The sequence below is a fragment of the Onychomys torridus genome, chromosome 14, assembly GCF_903995425.1.
Source record: "Onychomys torridus chromosome 14, mOncTor1.1, whole genome shotgun sequence".
NCBI lineage: Eukaryota > Metazoa > Chordata > Mammalia > Rodentia > Cricetidae > Onychomys > Onychomys torridus.
The window spans coordinates 83,904,604-83,928,949 of NC_050456.1; the positions used below are offsets into that span (position 1 = coordinate 83,904,604).

Here is a 24,346-nt window from a genome sequence, read left to right on the forward strand (position 1 = left end):
CAGTTTAAGGTCCTTAAGTCTTTACTGAATTTAATTTAATTGTTTCCCCAGCAAAGAAATCAAACATTTGGCAAGCATGTTCACATGCAAATGGGCATCTTATAAATTATGAAACAATTCTTTATAAAAGATATCAGACAAATCAAATAAATAATTATTCTATCACAGAATTGCAAATCATAGCCAAACAGGACTCAGAAATATTCTGACAAGGCATCATACAAAGTGGCTGTAAAATTCTTTATAAGATAAAACCATTTCCTGTTTTGAAGTCTAGGAACTTAAAAAGACAGGCAATTCAAATATAACTAATGCTTCCTCATGCTTACATAGTTTTCAACAAGAATGCAATTACATGGGTCCAGAATTGGGAAGGCTTCTGGCTTAGAATAATATTTGAATCTGAAAGTGGGTTGTCTTGAAAGATGCATTTTGTGTTATCTACATTTTGTTTCAGACTGCCATACAGGGGACCCAGGTGGACACCTCACATTTTTTAAAATATATTTTGGATTGCAAGAGTTGACTAAATAGTATTAAAATACTAGGATTCTGCTCTTGATTTTCATGTTCAGTTGTTTCAAATTCTCATTAAATTCATAATTTTATTAATCTCAAAGAACCCTTCACTTTTCACACATGTTGTTTACAAGGAAAATGATTAAGACTGCTGAAGTCTTGTTATAGAGCAAAAAAGAAATGAGCAATAATAAGAAACTCATTGTGATTATTTTTCACAATGTAGAGAGGAACATAACTATAGAAATTTAGAAAATTCTAGTCCTTTAAAAAAGGTAGGAATGTCTCTCCTGCATGCATGTCTGTGTACCATATGCATGCCTAGTGCCTACAGAGGTCAGAAGAAGACACTGAATCTCCTGGAACTGGAGTTGTGCTTGGTTGTAAGTCACCATACGGGTGCTGGGAACTGAACTCAGGTCAACTGGAAGAGTAGCCAGAGCTCTTCATCACTGAGCTACCTCTGAAGCCTCAGGAGATACTGTAGTCTTAAGAAAAACTAATGAAGCCATTTTCATCAGGAAAAAAACAAAAAACAAAAAACATTTGATGATTTCTTCCAGTTTACATAAGCAGCTAAAAGGAAGACTAGCATATTTTATTATTAAAAATTTAAATTTACATTGATTGATTAATTGATTGTGTGTATACATTTGTGTATGGGAGGGGATGCGGAGGGCATCCATTCAGAGGGCAGATGACAACTTTGGGTGATAGTCTGTTTTTTCCTTTCACCATATAGGATTCCAGGATTAAACTCAGATCATCAGGCTTGGCAGCAAGTGCCTTTACCTGCTGAACCATCTTGATGGCCTGGTCTATAGTCTAAGTTGGTCTCTGGTAAGTTGACTTGCTGAAAGCAATAGGGACAGACTCAGATTGCCTTGTTAAATGGCAGTTACTAATTGTACAATCACAGCTTAATCTCATGACACAAAAATAAAACATCAAATGGCAGATTTATAACAAAAGCTCATGACACAAAAAATGAGATAAGAATCTGATTAATGCCAATAATCAGGAACATGTTTAAATTATCACCATTTTAAAAGAATACTGGGAGGGCTAAACAACTCTTCACTGTCTCTGAGGCAAATATTTGCTAAGTAGTTCAGTTTATCCAGTACAAGCGGGCATTCCAAGGTTCCTTATCAAAAGTGTAAAAAATGTGGAAAGGTCCAAGGGTCAGGCAAACTAGATCACTAAGTAACTGTCTGCACTTAAGATTTATTTGTGGTGTTATATGTACTGGGTAGCCATTCCAGCCTTGGCCTGGAAGTTCCAACCCCCATTGAGGCTTCGATAATGGTCATGCCCACAAGGCAGGGCTGAGGGAGGACCCTGAAGACCCAGGATTAAGAGGAGAGGCTTCTCTTGGTTCCAGGACCCTGGATGCTGGAGGTAGACCAAGCAGAGTTCTCCAGAGAACACTGCCAGACTGCGCCATACCTTTCCCAGACCCTGCAACCTATCCCTTCATTTGTAAATTATCCCACAAAATAAACCTCCCTTTTAACTACATGGAGTGGCCTTAATAATTTCACCAATAGTTTTATACTCTGCTAGCTCTAATCCAGCTGCTACAATGTGGACTATAGATGACAAAGTTATTTTCATATTCAGAGGAGGGACATCAGTTGGCAAAAAGCTTTGAAGCAATATGAAGAGAGAAAAACCCCTGGAACAGCTGCAGCTTCTGAAAGGCTGCCATGATAAAAAGGAATGTAGTATGCAAGGCTACCCAAACAAAACAAACCCCAGAATACCTCCCTATTCCCCTACCAAAGCATTAAAACACAATGCAAGAGTAGGAAGCCTGAGATAGTAACGCATTGCTAGCTACCAGAATAACAGGTGAGTAGAAGATGGATGGATACTTGACATTATATCACTATATAAGGAGGATGCCTGTATGAGGTCAGTCCTTCCGCCAAATGACCCTCTTTCAACACAGATGGTTACTCTATGGCAGTGTTTCCTAAACCTCAAACATAGTGATCACTTTTATGACTGTGGTTGATCCTGGGAAGCTTAAATGTGCCAAAGAATTTTCTATATAATTGCATGAATTGTTTATTTTTATTATACAAAAAGAGGTAGTAGTCTTATTGATTTCATTGTCTTGTATTTAGTAGCTGTTCAATTTCCTGTACCTTTTGAAAAATAAAATATTCAGAATTATCATTTGAGAAATATTAATTATTCAGTAGATAGAGGACAGGGAATCATGGCATTTTAGAAAATTCTCCTTGACAGTAACAGTAATAATGGATGACATTGTTATATGTGCTTGCTATCTTCTGGCTGCCTTCTGATTGTTTTGTATAATGATGCTATTTTGTGTAATAAACAGATCTGTAAACAGACACTCTTATTATCATTCTCGCTTTACAGAGGAGCAAATGAAATGTGGCAAATGTATACATAACATACTTGTGTCACATGTGTAGGAGCTGCCTCAGCTTTGTTCTGAGTCACAGACCACATTGCTATAATACACCTTGTCCAGTGCTGGCCCACATGCATTTCAGTATGTACACAGCACTCTACAGATTCCTGAGAGATGAAGTCATAAAGATGTGACTAATGATGGAAATAAGAGCCTGTACTTTACCTTTCCAGCACGCTTAAGTTCTTGCTTATCCTTGTTGGCAAATCCAGCCACTGCTGCAGTTTCAATCATTCCTGTCACTGCAAGTACAGGCGCAAAGCTGAGAATCAAGAGTGTCATCTCCCATCCATATATGAAGGAGATGAGAACAGACAGCACCATGTTGGTCACATCTTGTGTTATGATACCAAGCCTTGAAGTTGCTGCCTGGAATCAGACATATTTGGGGTGGGGAGTGAAATTCAAAAGAATTCTTCTTAAACATTCCTGTAAAATAAGGTGCTTTTAAATTTCCACTTGGACTTGTTCTTAAAGATTAAGGAGGGCACATATTTGTGAAAACCTGGCTAAGCACTCCTTTCATTTTTCCACTTTATGTTCAGTATTAAGACATGGCATCTATTCTAATACTGTAGAAAGATTGTAGAAGCTTTGGCTTATTTGAAATTAAATATGACCTATAAGAGTAAGAGCTAGGCAATGATAGGCCTGAGCAAATGGCCAAGCAGTTTAAATAATATAAATGTCTGTGTGTTTATTTTAAAAATGGGCTATCGCACTACTGGGGCTTAGTGGGACCTGGAGAAAGGCTCTCCAACTACAAATGGCGCCCAACGTGGGACAATAGTTTCCACCTAAAACCTGAAAAAAAAAAAAGATTCTAAAATGGAGATAAAAACAGCTTTCTAGTTGTCTCTCTCAAGTTAGCTGCAGCCTGCTGGTTTGAGCTACTATGGGTTCCTGGCATATGTGTCTGACCTGCAGTGTGGCAGAATGAGGAGTCTACAAGTGGCACTTTACTCTGCTGCATGGTGGATTTGGCCTTTGCTAGTTTAAAAAAAAAAAAAAAAGGTTTCTGGGCTATGAGCTGCTTTGATAGAACTGCTTCTGATAGTTGATGGTACACATGGCTCCAGACCCAGAGCTGGCAGTAAACTGTACTACCACCATGTTGGGAAGCTGAGGTGGTCGGAGCCAGCAGCCACAGCAGTGTTTCAGTCTTACAAAGATGGATATTACACAGAAAATCTGGTTTGTGTCATCTTTGGGATTTTTAACTGTAGAAAAAGATTTGATTGTAAAAGCTGTTGAGTTAAACAAATACGTAAATTTTAAAGGTACCTTGACTTCAAAATTTGGATATAAGGATATGTTGCTTTGGAAAAGAGGCTCTGCTTTTATTTCCACAAAAAGCCAGAGGCTGTGGATTTGTTCCAGATTAAGATACATCAGGTTTGAACAGCCAAGACCACCTGTAAGGTCTCCAGTGACACCATGGCCCAGATGATCCAACATCCAAAATGGTTTCAAGGCAACTGGCTCAAAGGTGTACCCTCACAGACTACTCCATAATCCTAAAATTTTCTTTATGTCCCCATAAGATACAGCGCCCCCCTCCAGCAGAAAGTAGTAAGAGAAACTACGCCCACATTCCCAAAATTATCAAGCTGGCTTTGGAGATGGAATTGGCTCACTCCTTCTCTAAACCCAGACATGCTGCTAAAAGAAAAGGTTAAGAGATTCTTGTGTCCCAAGTCAGAAGAGCCCTCTGGTGTGGAACAGAGAAAAAACAATATTTTTATTTAAATCAGGTTGATTATAAATGCAATCTCTTTCTAAAGAAGATATAATAGGATGAAAGGGTAGATTAATGAACTTACTCTTAAAGAGCAACAATTTGTTTAAAATGTTTTACATTGGTATAGACTTTAGTCTATTGATACAAACTTAAAGTTAATTTTGTTATACTGTGTGTATATTTCTACTCTTGTTTAAGGTATTATGTTTGCACAGCTCATTTAAAATTGTAATGGATAATTAAAAATAGACTAATAATATCTATGATAATCATACTCATAGCCATGTTAGGTAAGTCTTCTAGGTATAAACAGAGATATTTCAGATAGATAGGTAATCTTCAAATACTTCAAAGACCTACAGAATATGCATTTAAAATATTTTTAAAATTTAGACTTTCTGGACAGTGAGACATGTCTGCTCCTGGCAGCACCAATTTATTTCAGAGAGGAGGATGGGCATCGAAAATGCTTCATATGGAGTTTATCTTCACCTTGGCAAAAATAGCCATTTAGACAAGAAACTATTCTTGCCTGGACTGCTTGATTGACTGGACATGCAGGACCCATAGAAAGGTGACCACTGACCTTTGCTTGGCAAAATGGTCCTTCAGGTTCCTGCTTCACAGAGGAAACTGCCAGACATTCTACAAGACACTAAGAAAAGTGGCCAATAGACTCTAGCCCTGTGGGCTGAGGACAAATGCCCCAACTTTACAAGGAACATTAATTAGGTCACTGTCCAGGCTGCCAGCTGTCTCTGTCTACCCTGCAAGACTCCTGAAAGTTACTTGCATCCTTCTCCCAGTTCTCAGGTTATAGTGATACTTTATTTGTATTGAAATGTGATTTTATTTGTATGTTAATAAAGTTGCCTTGAGGTCAGAGCAAGCCAGAGCAGAAGCTGGGTGGTGGTGGTGCATGCCTTTAATCCCAGCACTTGGGAGGCAGAGCTAGGTAGATCTCTGTGTGTTCAAGGACACAGCCAGCATGGCAGACACTCGCCTTTAAGACCTAGAGGTCTGTACAGACAGGCAGTGATGAGGAGGTCATGTGGCTGGGTTTACAACCAATGAGAAAACAGAACAGAAAGTCTATAAAAAAGACAGGACACACAGAAGTAGCTCTCTGGTGGAGAGGAAAGACAGCAGAAGCAGTGAAGGGTAAGGCTCTCAGCTATTGCTCTGACCTCTTGGTTTTTAACTCTGCATCTGGCTCTGTGTTTCTTATTTAACAAGACGGTTATATCTACATCAGGTAATATTATATTCTTCTGAGGTCTTTGATGTGGTTGAAGACTAGATAGTTATAATTTCCTCAAGTATGATAAAAGATAAGTTAGATTTAAAAACCTTAGACTCACGAATATAAGATAGGATATCTTCTTTAATATTGTAACTGTAATTCTTGCTTGATAATTGTTTTGTTATATGTAATTTTACTATGTAAAAGTTAAAACCTTCCTTTTTAAAAAAAAGAGAAGGGGAAATGCTGTGGATACTGATCTGTATAAATAAAATGCTGTTTGGCCAGTGGCCAGGCAGGAAGTATAGGCAGGATAAGAGAGAAGAGAATTCTGGGAGGTGGAAGGCTGGGGCAGAGACACTGCCAGCTGCTGCCATGACAAGAAAGATGTAAGGTACTTGTAAGTCATGAGCCACGTGACAAAGTATAGATTAATAGAAATGGGCTAAATATAAGAGTAAGAGCTAGACAATGATAGGCCTGAGCTAATGGCCAAGCAGTTTAAATAATATAAATGTCTGTGTGTTTATTTTAAAAATGGGCTATCGCACTACTGGGGCTTAGTGGGACCTGGAGAAAGGCTCTCCAACTACAATGACCTGCTTTGTTTGTTTTGTTTATTTTTTGTTTTTTGTTTTTTTTGAGACAGGGTCTCTCTACACAGTCCTGGTGGTCCTGGAGCTCACTGACCAGGCTGGCCTCAAACTCTCAGAGATCCACCTGCCTCTGCCTGCTGAGTGCTGGGACTAAAGTTATACATCACCTCCACAATATGACCTGTTTAAAGGTCACTCTAAGAGCTCTTTTAGCTGTGTGGGATTTCACATTCTGATTCAAATGAAGTGTATTGAAAGTTAAAGTAACAGGGTTTCTTTTGTCTCCTTAAATATGTTCCTATATGCGTGTGTGTGTGTGTGTGTGTGTGTGTGTGTGTGTGTGTGTGTACTCTATCTCAACCTTAACATACTTGGTTTTCTTTTAAATAACTAGTCTATTATTATTATTATTATTATTATTATTATTATTATTATTATATTGTGTGTGTGCTGCCCACATGGAGAGGTTAGAGGGACAGCTTTGTGAGTTGTTTCTTTCCTTCCACCTTTATGTGGGCTGTGAGAATCACATTCAGGTTCTGGTTGTGCTTGAATGACAGGTGCTGAGTCATCTTTCCAGTTCCCTAACTTATAAACTTGTGAAGAGAAAGCTGGTGCTTGAAAAAGTAGCAGGGTAATGGGTACTTTGAACAACAGCAAGAAAATGAAACATAAGAGTGAGTTAGTTTTTTCAAAGAGATTTATTTATTATGTATACAGCATTCTGCCTACAAGTATTCATGCATGCCAGAAGAGGACACCAGATCTCATTACAGATGGTTGTGAGCCATCATGTGGTTGTTGAGAATTGAAATCAGGACCCCTAGAAGAGTAACCAGTGCTCTTAACCTCTGAGCCATCTGTCCAGATCCTATCTGTGTTTTTACATGAGGTTTCACACTGTGATTCTGGCTGGCTTGGAACTTGTGGAAATTCTCCTGTCTTTGTCCCCCAAGTGCTGAGATTACTGGCATGTAATTATAAGTAAGCATGTACCATGTTTGACTTACAATTTCCCTTAATAGGCTTATCTCTCCATGTACTATCACAATGACTACCTTTTAATGCATGGCACCATCTTCACCTTGCTCTAGCTTCTCCCCCACTATTTTGACACAATGTCTGCATGCCTGGCTCATCATATCTAGGCTCTAACATCTACCCTGCTTCTTCTCCCACAGAGACAGAAAACCAACATTCAGCTATTATAATCCAGAAGTGTTGAATGGAAAAATTAGAGGCTCTCTTTCACTGATGTGTGTGCTTTGAATATGATATTTATCATTTTCTTTTTTATACTTAACAAATATACTATACTTTTATACTTTACTCATTAAGTAAAGGTATAAGTGGCAATATCAAGACAGAAAAGAAGGTGGAAACATCATAGTACAAGGTAAGAAAACATTCCCCAAATAATCTTTAAATAAGTAGAATTGTCTTTATAGTTGTTATATAAACACTACATGCCTAAGATGGGTGTGGTAGCAGAAGCCTTTAGTCCTAGCACTCAGGGGGCAGAAGCAGGTGGGTCTCTATAAATTTGAGCTCAGATTGAACTGGTGAATTCAGTGAATTCAAACTACATACTGAGTTCAAGGCCAGTCAATATTATGTAGTAAGACTCTATCTCAACTCCCTTTCCCCTCAAAAGGCCCAAACAAAGGGCAACAGGTCTTATGAATCTTCCTTTGGTGGGGAGTTTGATACTTAGGCAATGCACTAAAATGTTAACTTTCTTTAGTGCTATGAAGGAAAATAATGAGGGAACAGATTCTCACTGTGTGGTCCTGGCTGGTCTGGAACTCTGTATACATCAGCAGCTTTGAACTCATAGGGATCCTCCTGCTTCTGTCTCCAAGGGATGAGGTTAAAGGCATGTGCTACAACAACCCACCAGCCACCTCATTTTTGACAAACTGCCAAAAAATGCATATTGAAGGGAAGACACTGTTCTGGCTGGTTTTCATGTCAACTTGACAGGAGCTAGAGGTATCTGAGAGGAGGAAGCCTCAGGTGAGAAAAATGCTTCCATCAGATTGGGCTGTAGGCAAGCCTGTAGGGCATTTTCTTAACTAGAGATTGATGGAGGTGGGCCCATTGTGGGTGATGACATTCTTGAGCTGGTGGTCCTGGGTTCTATAAGAAGGCAGGCTGAGCAAGCCACAGGTAGCAAGTCATTAAGCAGCATTCCTCCATGGCCTCTGCATCAGCTCTTGCCTCCAGGTTCCTGTCTTGTTTGAGTACCTGTCCTGACTTGGTCAGTGATGAACTATGATGTGGATGTTGAAGTGTAAGCCAAACCATACCTGTCTTCCATAAGTTGCTTTTAGTCATGATGTTTCATCATAGCATCAGTAACCCTAACTAAGACAGACACACTCTTCAGCAAATAGTGCCTGGAAAATGAATGCCCACATGTAAAAGAATGAAAGTATATCTTTATTTTTTACCCTGAACAAAACTCAACTTCAAATTGGTCAAGGATCTTAATTTCAGACCAGAAATCTGAACTGCTAGAAGATAGATTCTCTCACAAACTTGATGGGCTTTGTAAAATTGCATCTCTCACAAATTATACAGCTTTCAGTAAACTATCAAAAAGTGATGGTGGTGGTGTGGTGGAGAGATGACTCAGCAGTTAAAAGCACATGCTGCTCTTCCGGAGGACCTGGGTTCAATTCCCAGCACCCACATAGCAGCTTACAATTGTTTGTAACTCCAGTTCCAGGGAATCTGATACCCTTACACAGACATACATACAGGCAAAATACCAATGCACGTAAGATAAAAATAAATAAGTTATTAAAAAACAGCTACAGGGAGTATAACTGGTAAGAAAGCTATGTACAGAAGAGTGGCTAGCCTGGGCAAATGAAAGGGCTCTTAGGATGCAATTATAGTAACATTCTACATGGAGGGAGTACTGCTTCTGGCCAAGATGGAGTAATAGATTCTTCTATCAGAAACAAAAAGAAAGTATGTGGCAGGTTGGTTGTCAAGGCATTTGTCATAAGGCAGCCAGTGGCAGAGATGGCAGACAAACATAGTCATTGCCTCCGCTACTCCCTTAAGTGTTCAGGGCAGTGGAGGAATGCGAAGCAGAGCATAGAAGACCCCAGGGAGGAAAGAAGACTAAATCAAGACACCAGGACACTGACAGAAGGTACTTTTTGAGTATTCAGTGGAAAAATGCATGCACATGAGGACTGGGAGTATATCGAGAGTGCCTAACTAGAGAGATTTGTGATTCACAGGGCTTTGGGTAGAGTACACAGAGTGGTCTTGCGTTGGAAGTAGACTTCAGTCATGTTGAACAAATCATAACATAAACACTTGAATAGAACAAACCCTTCCGAGGTGATATTAACTTATTGAAGAATAAAACTTATATATAAAAAGATGAAATACCTGGCATCTAAATTGCCAAATTCCTAATGTGTATTATCTAATAAAAAACAAACAAACAACAACAACAAAAAAACTAGGTGTGCTAAAGTATGTAGCAAAGTGAGACTCATAATAAGGACAGAAGTTAATCAACTGAAATCACTCCAGAAGTAACAAAGGGTTAAATGCTGTCACACTTACACATAGACTCTGAAAACAGCAAGTTCACAGAAAGAGAATGAAGTGGTGTCTACCAGACCCTGGCCCTTTAATGCCATACTTTACAGCCATAACATCATGAATCACTGTGTGTTCTAATTCAATCACATAGCTTTTTGCTTGAGTGTTGTGACACTATGTACTAAAAAAATTAAAAAAATATTTAAGTATTATCAGAGTGAACACTCATCACAACACTCCCACTTTGTAGGAAAACAACATTCGAAAAAAAATAGGAAATTTTAAATGGAATATCAGAATTTCTTCATAAAATATGAAAATTAGACTTAAACTAATTTTCTAAGTGGCTTATTTACCAGCCAGACAAAGAAATTGTGCACAGAGAATAGTTAACTTAATTATATTTGCTTGCAGCAGTGGAAGAGATGTGTCCAGAATGCAAACTTGGTTATAACACTATTGTTGGTTAGTAACTATTGCTCAGAGTTGAAGATATCAAAGGAGCAACATAGATAGTAAATTTTTGATAATTAGATTATTTTGGTAGCCAATCAGATGGCACACACTTGCTACCTTGGGAAGCTGAGGCAGGAGGATCTTGAGTTCAAGGACATCTTGGGCTACATAATTTAAGGCCAGTTTAGGCTACATAGCAAGACACTTTCTCTTCTCTCTCTCCCTCTGATAGTATTTCTATATTAATATAAATATATGTAAATATAAAGATTACATATATAGAGATTTATATATAAAGATTCTTTTTTTCTGTAGTGGGTTTCCTGGCTTACAGTGGGTTTCCTTATGTTAATGCTAATACCCAGTTTGTTTCTGTTTTTGACACATGGAGCTTAAAGTGACTGAAAAGTTAGGTAATGTTAATAATTCATATGTAGAACAACTATACATGAGAATATTTTAAAAAATCTGGGAGAGAACTATGTCAACATAACTTGAGTGGTGGTAGTTAGAATATTTAGAAGAAATAAGGATTAGTTGGACAAATAGACAAAAGCTTGCCAAAATTAAGAATGCACACTATATTTACTCTGTATTATAATTCATCAGTGTGCTTTTTGTGAAAAATCATTAACTTTGTCATTGAATTTACCATAGTTTTGGATGTCAGATTTTGCTATACACTTGATAATCATTCTTAATAAACTCAGCCTAAAACCTCAGGACAGGATTGTAATTATATGTCAGCTTATAGTGTGCTAAATAAAGTCATTTCAATAACTACTAATGTTGCTTGACTCAAAAAGACTATCAAGTTGTTTTATGTACATGCCATGTCAGAGTGAAATCAAGAAATGAGGTCAGCATTGTCCAAGTTAATATGCTAGCACAAACCGATCAGCTCATTGTCCCTGGAATTAATAAATGAAGTAAATGTTTATGATTTCTTGAGGCAACATAATTATAGCTCTGAGGAGCAGAGCTCTTGGCTTTAGTATTGGGTCTGATGGTAGCATAAGTGTACACCACAGTGTCAATAACATTTTGTGTGTGTGCAAAAATGAGGTAAGACCTCTGGTTGATGAGTTACTAGAATGCATAGAAATAACAATACCTTGTAATTTTTGTGGAATCTAGTTTCCAAAAAAATCTAAAATGGATTTATATTCTTATTAAAACTGCTTATTATATAGGAGTCTGTTGACAGACATGCGGGCAATAAGCCATTACCTTGGGCTAAAACAATACTAGTTAAAGAGGCTGTGCTATTCACTTCTTTAAGAAAGATGTTGTCATATGACTGCATTTCACCAATGTGTTTTGATCATTGTTCTCAAAGCATCTAAAAGTGACAGGGAGAATATTTGTCAGCAGAAAAGAATTTGTTGGACAAATTCAAAAAAGCTGACTGCATATATACATATAATATAATGTCTATAGGATTATATATTTTGAGTCACTAGTTAAAAGTTTCTAACTAAGACATACTATCTTATAAACATTCATCCTAATATACATGGCAAACTATAACTGAAATTCCATAATACAGGAACTGAAATATGATTTATCTACATTCATATGATAGAAATATGAGACCAAATTATTTCTGGACTCATCTCTAGTATCTCTTCTTGAGAAAGGAATTAGTGGGCAAATGAGACAGGCAAGTCATTCTTTGATATGAAAAGTATCCATTACATTGGGTATGAACTCACCATTATGCAGCCAAGCAAACATTTATGTGAACTCAAATTAGTAGAGAGGCAGACTCAGTCTCACACCTAGATGTCATTTTACCTTTGAAACTCATCAAGTTCACAGTGTCTAGGACCTGACCACTTATTCTATAGCTATCATTATTTGAAAAAGATTTATTAAGCCTGGCGGTGGTGGTGCACACCTTTAATCCCAGCACTTGGGAGGCAGAGGTAGGGGAATCTTTGTGTGTTTGAGGCCAGCCTGGTCTACAAAGCAAGATCCAGGAAAGGTGCAAAGCTACACAGAGAAACCCTGTCTCAAAAACAAACAAACAAACAAACAAACAAACAAACAAAAAACAAAACAAAACAAAAAATCCAAAAATATTTATTTATTTTTATTTTATGTGTCTGGGTGTTTTGCCTACATGTAATGTCTGTGTACCATGGGCATACTTGGTGCCATTGGAGGCCAGAAGAGGGCATTGGGTCCTCTGGGATTGGAGTTACAGATGGTTGTGAGCTGCTGTGTGGGTGCTGGAAACCAAACACAGATCACCTACAAGAGCAATGAGCTGTCTTTCCAGCTCCATCACAATTACTTCTACTTAAATTTATTTTATTTTTTTCTTAACATTTATTTTATTATGTATACAGTGTTCTGTCTGCATGTTTGCCTGTGTGCCAGAAGAGGGCATCAGATGTCATTACAGATGGTTGTGAGCCATCATGAGGTTGCTGGGAATTGAACTCAGGACCTCTGGAAGAGCAGGCAGTGCTCTTAACCTCTGAGCCATCTCTCTAGCCCCACAATTACTTTTAATTGAAGTAGAATGTTTTGGCTCATTCAGAAGTTGTTGTAAGAGCAGTATTTTCAGTTGTAATCAGGAAGTTTCAAATGAATGATCACCAGCACCAATCAGATGTTTATAAAGGGTCAAGCTGGGCAATGATCTGTTTTTTTAATTGTGTGTGTGTAAAAGACGACTCTGTAGAGTCAGATGTCTGCTTCTACCTTCATGCTGGTTCTGGGGCTAGAATTCAGGTCACCACATTTGTGTAGCAACTGCCTTTATCTGCTGAGCTCTCTAGGCCCATGAGCAATATTCTTTTTTTTTTTCCCAAGCAAAGGTTTCATTCAAAATATTTGAAAGATAGGCAGTAAGAAAAAAATAGCACATTAGCACAGTACAGGAAAAAATAGCTCCTTTGTGGGGTGGGTTTTGCATGGACTTACCAGGACTGACATTTTTCTGCCTAGGGTTGTAACTGGCACTTCAAATGCAGTGGCTGTTCACACCAACCTACTGTCTGTTAGATGAATACTGTGCTTAATGTGTTTTACACATTTTTACCCCATGTATGCTAGTAAGATAAGGGTCTTCAGCCCTATTTTAGAATTGAAATCTTATCTAATGAAATCTTAGAGATTCTCCTTAACTTTGTTAGAGTTCATATTCTAACAGAGATTAAGACTGGGATGATGACTCAATGGATTTGAAGGTCTAAGTTCTGGTCCTTAGCAACTTCACAACTTGGGGATGGCCATATGTGCCTGTGGTCACAGCACCCTTGGAGCAGGAGACAGGAGATAACTGGGGTGTTCTGGCACCAACTGAGTTTCAGCTTCAGCCAGAGGCCTTGTCTCAAGGGAATGAGGAAGAAAGTGATAGATCAGGATACCTGACATCCTCCTCTGGCCATAAGTGTATGGGCATGCATGTGCATGTACACACCCACACTAACAAAAACAATCTCACTTAAATTAAGACTGAGACAATTTGCTTTGTATTCATTTTCTCAATTAGATTAAAATTTTAATTGTCTTATAAAGGTTAGTTTTATTAAAATAATTTGAAAAAATGGCATTTGTCCTATCTGTATCTCTCTCTCTATATATCCACCTACCCAGCTATCTATCTATCTGTCTGTCTGTCTATCTATCTATCTGTCTATCATCTGTCTATCTCATCTCACCATGTAGCCCAGGTTGGCCTTGAATTCACTATGAGAAACAAGCTAGCCTGGAGCTTGGAGCAATCCTCCTGTCCCAGTTTCCCAAGCACTGAAATTATAGACATAGACTACCACATTTGACTAGGAAGTTGTTCTTTTTCTCTTGCAACAACCCCACTCCCACACTTCCTTGAGCATATGTTAAGTGTGTTGCTACTGTGCCAGTGACCTGAATATGATGAACAATGTTTTATTTACCTGTGATGTTATACACACTGTCTAACATGATCTGCTTAACAACCCCCACAGAACACATCCCTGAATCTGAATCACTAGATATCTCTTTAAGTAAGGTCTTAGTTTCTGGGGAAATGAAAATTAAACTTTTTGTTTCATTGACATTTCTGGAGCTGGGTAAAGTGGATGCCTTTAATTCTAGCTTTTGGAGGCTGAGCAGGATGGAGCTTCATGGGTTCAAGGCCAGCCTGGGCTGCTTAATGATGCATTGTCTCAAAACAGAGCAATGGAACAACCTGTGCTGGGTGTATTTTCTTTCCTCTTTTTACTTTTCTTATCCTGTTATTTCCTTCTGAACTCTTGTTTCTAATTCTTAGAATCTTCTTTAGTTTTAGATTTATCCTAATACATGGGCTAAAACATCTTCCTTTTAGGCTGAAAATAACCTGATCTCAAAGATATCCTTCAGTCTTTCCTTAAGAATTCCCTGTTGGACATAATACTCCTTGGTCTCCGTATTGCTAGGTCACCTCAGCATAACATCCAGATAGGCACAGACACACATGTATAGGTACATATGCACACCACACATGCTGTTTAATAAATAAGACCACATGCAAGCAGAGTTGTGCAGCAGAAGCATGCTGGGCCCATAAATAAGACCACAGGACTGGCAAGAAGGCTCAGAGGGAAAAGACACCTTCTGCCAAACTAGATGACCTGAGTTTGATCCCCAGGCCCCACATGGTGGGTGGACAGAACTAACTTCAGAAAGCTGTTCTCTGCCCTCCACGTGTGGGCTGTGACTCATGCTCACTCACCCACAGAATACATAAACATAATAAAAAAATTTAAAAATCACAATACACATACCCCCTGAATCTGTGCTACATCCATGGCTAATGTGGTGGTCAAGGCTCCTGGGCTATTTTCTTTATCGTCATACCAGGCAATATCCTAGAGAGAAGGAGAATTGACACATAGTTAGAAGAACATTCTTCTTGGATCTGTGATCTTCCTATTAATTTTGAAAGAACTTAGCTGCCTTATCACTTGCACTATGGATCAGCTGACTTCTGCATCTTATTTCATAAAGCTTTATGTTTTGTATAGACTGAAGAATGTAAGACTGAATCGTGGGCTCATTACCATATTACAATATGTAGAATGTAGAATTACAGTTGCAGAATGATTATTGTTAAAATAGGCTATTTGCCACAATAGAGAGAGTTGCAGTTTTACTTCACAAGTACTTTGTGAGAAATAGACTATTTATTTAGGTTTTTGGTATTGGGGATTGAGTCTAGAGCTCAGTGCATATTACATACCCATTAGCAGTGAGCTGTATATCTAGAACATTCTATTTGCATAGTAAAGTATGTCCAGTACAACTTAGAAACATTTTCAAATATTTTTACCTAAATAGATCAGTGACAAAAACAAAAACAAAACTATTTCCTTCTCCTTTAGGAAGGAGGCAAGATTTTACTCAACACTTTTTATGACTCCCTAAGTTTGGTAAGTCTTAAGTACTGTGAGATAAGAGTTGGAAGGCTGAAAATCTGCTGCCTAGCGCATGAAGTCTAAAGAAGACAGGTGAAAACATGAGCAATAAAAGCACAAGGTAAGAACTGATTTCATTTCAGCAGCTAATAGAGATAGCCCTTCTGAGCACTTCTCAGCCTGAGGAGATGATTTCCTTTTATTAAGTGTTTCCTCCTACTCACTCAGACGACACTTACGAATTAAAAAACAGTGGAGAAACTGACAAATATGCTTCTTAAAAAAAAAAAAGCAATATTGTTGGCTTGATGCAACCCAGCCAGGGCTCTGAGGCCCAGGTTACACAGTGCTGTCAAGGAAACCAAAATAAAACAGAAGCAGTGTGAATCATTCAGTATGTTAGAAGAATGATGTGTGGAGGAATGTGTCAAGAGCAGGGTGGGTGTAACTGCCCACAGTTCTGTGAGTCACTCCCATGGGAAGCTTTCCCAGAGGGTCTTAGGGTCTTTGGAGACCTGTGGCTGTGACCCCTGCCTGTGAGTAGAGCACGCCAGCAGTAGGTTGAATACTCATGAGTGATAGCTGCAGTACAGGTACAGCATTGGAGCTGGCAGTCAAGTACGGTATCAAGTAGTCTGTATCATTTGTCTTAAATTTAGAGATTTCATCTACTTTCTGGTTGTTTCTAGATTTCAACATGACATGGAACACATGAAGAAATTTTAGGTGTGATATAAAGAACACAGAAAATTAATATTGAATATTATGTTCCAGATTCTGTAGTAACTTTTTATACCACACAATGAATAGTCTTAGCTACCTGTCCAATCAGCAGTATGCCCAAACTGCCTTTCTACAAGTCAGTAATTGTCTTCCTGTGTATGTGATCTATGCCAAAATATTTAGCAGGTTTTCTGGAATTTAGTTGCCATTAAGTGAAAACTTGTTTGCTTTCTGTTCTCCCCGGGGTAATATAAGTACAAATAGAGGCTATTGGGATTTTTGATAAACATTTTCCCTACCAATAATTTTACTAGAAATAAAAATACAATCACACTCCAAGGAGAGTGTGGTATGTATTTTTTCCTGTAGTTATTTCAGCTGCACCATGAGGTACTATGGCAATCCACATTTTGTAAACTGGGGAAATGGATATACTGAGGGATGGAGGGGCTAGGCCAAGGGCAGACAGCTGGCAAGTGCCAGGGCCAGGATTTGAGCTTCAGCAAAGAAGCAACAGTTCTTAAGAAATTATTTTGTTCTGCCTCTCATTTGACTGAAGCATTCTGGCTGAGTTTTATTTCTTGTTTCTTGAGCTTTGGTATTTGGTACCTTACAACCTTTCGGAAGAAGTTTCAGGCCTCTTGAGATTTCTAAGTGGCTGCTATCAGCTGAAAGATTCATTTTTACCTAGAATCCCTAAACAATCCAATTTACAGGGGAAATGGACAAAAACAAAAAACAGAAAACAAAGCAACAACAACAAAAAAACAAAAAAACTCAAACCCTACAGCTCTGTAGATCAATATTGGCCACTAAAAAAAAATACAATGAACAATATTTTCTATCATGGAAGTTAGGAACAATCAGAATAATTTTTTAACTGAAAGGCTCTTAAGTAATCACATAAAAGATAGATTGTATACCTACAGAAAGCCACACCCGATTCTATAAACATGTCTATTTCAGTGAGATTCCAAAATGGTCGTAAAAAGGAACTGCAAGCCTCAGCACGCTTTCGAAGGCTTCAAAGTTTTATCTTAGGACAGAAACCCAGGCAATAAAAGTTAGGTAAAATCCCATATTAGCAGTCTCCCTTGCCACAGACTCCAATGCTGTGAAGCACTTACAAAGAAAAGGCTGAAAACACTGTGCTACACCAGCTCCTCCATCAAAAAAGGCAAATATAAGAAGCAAGAAGAATGCTGAAAGTCAATTGTGAAAAACAAAAAATACGATGAAAGGGACTGAGTTGAAATTATAGGGGAACTGAATAAAGTTGGTTAAGTAGCCTTGGCTTTCTTGTTCATCTTGACATGTTTTAGAAGGACAGAATCGATGGCTTGTAGAATAGCAAGTCTGTGTTTAAGAGTGGTATTGTGCTGATGGTCTTCACACAGTTAAAGCTAGAGAAGCATCCATGTTGCATTAACCACTGGACCACCAGAGTATTTGACAACTGTTCTTCAGGTGAAAGCAGCTCATGATCTTGAGGTTCTTCCTCTTAAAACATTTTGTGAACAGGATCTGAAGAGATGGCCCAGTGGTCAAGGACAGTTGCTGCTCTTCCAGAGGATCCAAGTTAGGCTCCAGCATGTAAGGCAGGCAGTTCAACAGCTTCTGACCTCCTTCACCACCTACATTCATGTGCACATACCCATACAGACATGCATGCATACTAATAATTAAAAATAAAATAGATCTTTAAAAATATTCTGTGAACAGAGGGAAAGTCCAAAATAACACAGAGAAAAATATAAAAATCTACATTTGTTTATGTGAAATATCAAGATATTCAGGAAACAGTTAAAAAACAATTCTATGAACATAAATACACTTGAACTGGGGAAAATGAATTCATGAAGATAAAAACGGTAAGTCAGTAGGCGTGAAATGTAGTTTTAGTTAATTACAGTCTCACCTTAATTAAGATCCGAGGTGGGGATATAAGGTGCTAATACGTAAAGACATGTAAATTTTCTAAGAGTTACATGCAGAGGAGTTAGATCTACTTTTTAAAATTGTTTTAGATTGGAGGCTGTTTCAAAGGAAGAGAAGGCTCTGAGCAAGGACCTTTCTGCATAGAGAGTGTGATGGCACTCACTGCTGGATTGAGTGCTGCAGTCCAAGGACCATGGAATTCCATCGCACGCATGGCAGCCCCAGACTGCGAAGAAGACGTAAAAACTGCCTTTGACACTTCCCCTGGAATGACATTAACTCCACTTCTGAAAAGCAATTGCTAGGCAGGAAGCTTTCCCACCAGCTCTGCTGACAGAAGGTGAATCATGGCTTCAATGACTACCAGCTCTCAGGACATCCCATCCTCCTCAGCTGCCAGACTTCACTCACAAGGGAGATTAGGACTTGATCCACCTACTTTAGCCATTTCCAAGAGTGACTGGTCATTGGCAGCAGTCTGACCTTCCAGGCACACAGATGCTATCTGAGGTGAAGACTCTCCACAACAGCTGAGAGACTATGGGACTTTAGAGTGTGGAGAGAAAAACCTTCACTGGCCCATGGATGAGATCTTAGGAAACTAGTGACTCCTGCAAAGCTGTCCTGGGTCCCCAAGTTCCTTTTCAGTTTTAATGTGTGGTCTTTCTTTCTCATCCCCTGACACAATGTAGTGCATTAAAGAGAAGCTAAACGAAATAAATACTAGTAGACCTGAAGTCTTTGTTTTATTTTCAAACCTCATAATTTGGATGTGCTTTGCTTTGGGGATTTTTTTTTTTTTTTACTTTAATTGTGTGTGTGTGTGTGTGTGTGTGTGTGTGTGTGTGTGTGTGTGTGTACATGGGTATGTGCATGTGAGTGCAGTTCTCCCAGAAACCAGAAATGATCACATTCCCTGGAGTCAGAATTATAGGTAGCTGTAAGCTAGCTGACATGGATTCTTGGAACTGAACTCTGCTCTACTGCAAGAGCAGAGTGCATTCTTAACTGATGAGCCATTTCTTCAGCCCCTGGATATGCTTTTACTAGAAGAATATGCTTATAAGAATTCTGAAGGCAGATTTTTTTGCTGCCTAGAACAACAAAAAAAATATGCTTTTCAATGATCTGATACAAAGGCTATTTCAAGAAATGAGAAAGAACTAAAAGTTAGAATGTTTGACAACAAATCTCAATTAAAAGAAGAAAAATTCCACTAAATGCACTGACCTGGTACAGCATGGCTTTGAATGCCAAGTGTCTTAATCTCATGGCTAAATTTTCCTCGGCTCTGCCATAAAACAGCCCCTAGAAAATAAAAAGTTCTACATTTATTAACTTTCTTTGTATCATTCAGTTATATTTCAACTGAAACAGAGAAGACAATGTAAACATGTAATCCTGCCCAGGGCTGGTTAGTCAATTAAAAGTTTACCTGCATCAGGTAAGTAACAAGAGCAACAATGCCCAAGATAACTAATATCATGGAGTAGAGTTCTGCATCATGTTTTAATGTAGTTTTATTTTTATCTTCAAACATCTGCAAAGGAACAGAGTTTCTATCAGAAGCTTGGAGAAAAGTGTAAACAGAAAACAAAATGACCTCATTTAAAATGTCCACATACATCAGAATTTCCTACAGGGATTGCAGCATAAGGAAAAAACTATGCATTTCTGGGCCAAAAATTACTATTATTATTCTCTATTTACTTTAAATATTCAGGATAAGATCAATTTACTTTTAATTTCCCTACATTTGCTCTGTAAATGTATTAGACAAACAAGTCTTCTATTATCATAGTATTTTTTCTTTTTTATTATTATTTGACTTTTTCCCTCCCCCTCCCTGCTTTGTGTATATTTGTGTGAATTTGGGCATTTGTGTATAGGTCAGAGGTTAACTTTGGTAGCACCTTCTTGCCCTCCACCTTGCTGAGGCAGGGCACCTCCTCTGTTACTATACTGTACTATATACTATATTATACTAGGCTAGCCATCTACCAGCTCCTGTCTCTGCCCAGATCTTGCCATAAAGTGCTGTATTACAGATGTGCACTACATTTGGCTTTTAATGAGGGTTCTAGAATCAAATTCAGGTTGTCAGATTTGTGTGGTAAGCACTTCACTGCAGAGACAGCTTTCTGACCATATAGTTGTTTCAATGAGATCAGCAGTTTGAATTATTGTTTCTAATAACTTTTAATAACTCACATTTCTTAATTTTCATCTAAAGTGAGATACCTGTATGTACCCCTAGAAGTTGTTCACAAAGTTAAGTACCACACACACACACACACACACACACACACACACACACACACACACACACGTTGGCATGGAATGTGTATAGGGCTGCTGAAGACAGTGTGGGTCTAGTGATTTCCTGAACCAGTCCACTCTTCTGGGGCTTTGGCAAAATCCCAAACTCGTATTTCCTATCCATGAGCTGGCTGGTAATAAAAATTTGTCATTGTTTGGACAGGTTGGGAAGAGAGAAGCTGTATCCATCTCTTACATTGCGCCAGTGCTTAGGAATGCTGATACAATACTGCAGTCAGAATTAGAAAACAAAGCAATTTCTCTACAGCTCACCCAGCCAGCAGGACCCAGCTGAACATTACAAGACAGCAATGGCTCATCTTCCAGGCATGGAAGCTGCCTTTCCTACCACAGACCCTTTCCTACCACAGAAAGTTCTGGATTCCCCTTTGTGGATCAATATGCTACAACTCTGTGTTCTCTGACTATGCTTAAATTGTAAAAAGCATAAACAAGTGAGTTTTACTTACAGTGACTAATTTTGCAAAGATGATAGAAAATGTTGGGTGAATAGATCCATTTAGGACAGAAGCCAGTGTTCCCAGAACCACAAAAGGCCATTCAGACTTGTTTAATTTAAATATTTTTAATAGAGAAACTTCAGGAAGACTTTTCTATAAATAAAACAAGTTGGTTAAGAACAAATCAGTCTGAGGACATTATGGAACCCAGGGAAGTGAGGCAGGACAAACCAAAGCACACTGGAACCTAGCAAATACAACAGATGGCAGTGCACAATTGTATTTTCTTAGAAAAATTTACCATGTTATTACTGATAATAAGCCTCAAATATACTTACATCAAAGTGATGATCTGTACAATGTCAGCTTTGAAATTCCACTCAGTTGCTATCATTAAGAAAGTACAAATTGGGGATGGAGAGATGGCTCAGTGGTTGAGAACCAGGGTTTGATTCCCAGAACCCACATGAAAGCTCATAACCACCTCTAACTCCAGTTCCAGGGGATCTGATGCCCTCTTCTGGCCTCCTCAGGCACTGCACACATGTGGTATATAAGCATAGACGCAGGAATAACAACCATACGCATAAAAAAAAATAATAAAATTAAAAAATTAAAAAGAGCCAGGCGGTGGTGGCGCACACCTTTAATCCCAGCACTCGGGAGACAGAGCCAGGTGGATCTCTGTGAGTTCGAGGCCAGCCTGGGCTACCAAGTGAGTTCCAGGAAAGGCACAAAGCTACACAGAGAAACCCTGTCTCAAAAAACCAACCAATCAATCAATCAATAAAAAAATAAAGCACTTACTAGGTCACATGTCATGTAGCTAAGAATTGCAAGGAATAACAGAATCAGTTTTCCTTAATCTTGTTAGACTGGATTCGATCTCATGCTCCAATCAAGGATAAGAAGCCAGCAGAGAAAGTGCCAGAAGTCAATGTTTTACTAGGATTTTAGCCTTGAAAGTGTTCCAGTTCAGTTGGGTGGCATGGTGTGAAGGTATGCATACTGTAAAGTGCACAGGCTGTGTGCTCAAGAGCTAAGACTAAAGTGACGGTGTACCATTCAGTACATGTGAGGCAGCCAGGAAAACTGCTATATTCATTACATGTTTGATATTGAATTATTATTTAGCTGTCATGCATTCAGGAACGTTTTACTATTGTCATTTAAAAATTTTTTTTGGGTGCCAGCGTTCAGCTCAATGCCCCCATATGTAGTTGTGAGTGGCAGTTTTAAAAGGTGGAATTTTATTTTATTTTATTTTACTTTTTGTTTTGCCTCTAGGATTTAAAAAAAAATGCAGGTTTTAAAAAAGGAGTATTGGTTAAACAATGTTAACAAGACAGAAAAAAGTAAAATGAAATAAGACAAAAATCAAAATGAAAAATCTCTGTAAAATCATGAGAAATGTCATTCCTAGTATATTATGGGTTATTGTAGTTAGAGTTTTCCTGCCTGGCCCAGTCAGGACAAATCTCTCTTACCCGCCAGTCCCACAGTCGCTCAGACCCAACCAAGAAAGCACACAGAAACTTACATTGTTTAGAAACTGTATGGCTGTGGCAGGCTGCTTGTTATCTACTTCTTCTCTCTTAAATTAACCCATTTCTGTTAGTCTATACTTTGCCACATGGCTGTGGCTTACCGGTGTCTTTACATGTTGCTTTTCATGGCGGCGGCTGGTGGTGTCTCTCTCTAACCTTCTACTTCCCAGAATTCTCTTCTCTCTTGTCCCGCCACTGGCCAATCAGAACTTTATTTACACAGAGCGATATCAGATGTAACTTGCCAAAAGGGAACCTCCCCAAAATTAGTCTTGGGGAAGGGTTTTTGTTTTTGTCTTTTAGGAGAATGAAGGCTAAGTAATCTGAAGAACACTGGACAAATGAGACAACTGAAGAAAAAGGACAAATCATCTGTTCCAGGAAAAAGAGTAAAATGGCCTATTGGTATATCATCTACAAAATTTCATAAATCTTTCTAAATGTTTGTTTCTGCTCTTCTCTAAAAAATTAATACTCTTAGTCTTCTTGTAGTCCCAGTTCAATTAAAGCTTCAAGCTGATTTTGGAGTTGGAGAATGGCTCTCTCCTCCTTTAAACTCAAGCATGTTGTTAAAAGGAAAATGAAAACTCCCTGTATCATACCAGAAGAAAGAGCCATCTTCTGACATGGGACAGGAGAAAAACCAAATTAATTAAAGGACTATTCTATTACTAATCTCAATTCTTTGATTCTATTCTGATTCTTTAAACTTTTCTTAAATTATGAATTTTATATCAAAATTTACAAGATATATATATATATATATATATATATATATATTAAACTTTGTTAAGATAATAATGGTCATATAGAGTACTAATTAATTCTAGAGAAAAGGCTTCGATTAGTTGCCTATACATGTCTTTGTGTTCGAGTCTCTTTTCAGTTTTATGAAGGAAATCACGGCCAGGCCTAACATCAAATGAAATCTCCAGGAAGAAGATGGGGCCCCACAATGACAATTCCACGTGGAAAATAATATCACTAAGCTGACAAACATCATCTACAGATCAGCTTTGGACTACAAAGTGCTTAGAGCAATTCTGAGATGGCTAGCTGAAATGATTCAGTTTCAAAGACTACTTGAATAAGGACTTGAGATAAACCCTGAACTTTGGCATTATGGATAACAAAGAATATAGTTATCTTTCCTAGAATTTGTCAATTAACCCAAAATTTTTCTTTTCAGAATAAAGATAACTTCACCCATACCCAGTAGGAAAGCAATTTTAAGAATTCGATGCCCACATTCCCAAAGGGGTGGTGTGGGGTGGGTGGTTTTTTGGTCTTTTTATGGGTATTGGGTCTGGGATAGTTTTATTGTTTAGGAGGGTTGGTTACAAGTTGTTGTTAAGGATTAGGAAAAGGGCTAGGCAAAAGGTGCTTGTTAA

The 24,346-nt window shown here is 38.3% G+C and overlaps 1 protein-coding gene across 1 annotated transcript in view; it reads right to left on the bottom strand.

Annotated features, from left to right (window-relative positions):
- The window catches only part of Abcb5 (ATP binding cassette subfamily B member 5), a 125,727-nt gene that overhangs the window by 45,611 nt on the left and 55,770 nt on the right, over positions 1 to 24,346 (bottom strand). The window contains exons 17-21 of the mRNA XM_036205663.1: positions 21,418 to 21,561; positions 20,064 to 20,168; positions 19,859 to 19,936; positions 15,338 to 15,421; positions 3,134 to 3,337 (exon numbers count right to left, since the gene is read on the bottom strand). Of these exons, the coding sequence (XP_036061556.1) occupies positions 3,134 to 3,337; positions 15,338 to 15,421; positions 19,859 to 19,936; positions 20,064 to 20,168; positions 21,418 to 21,561 (615 nt within the window). The remainder of the gene's footprint in view (positions 1 to 3,133; positions 3,338 to 15,337; positions 15,422 to 19,858; positions 19,937 to 20,063; positions 20,169 to 21,417; positions 21,562 to 24,346) is intronic.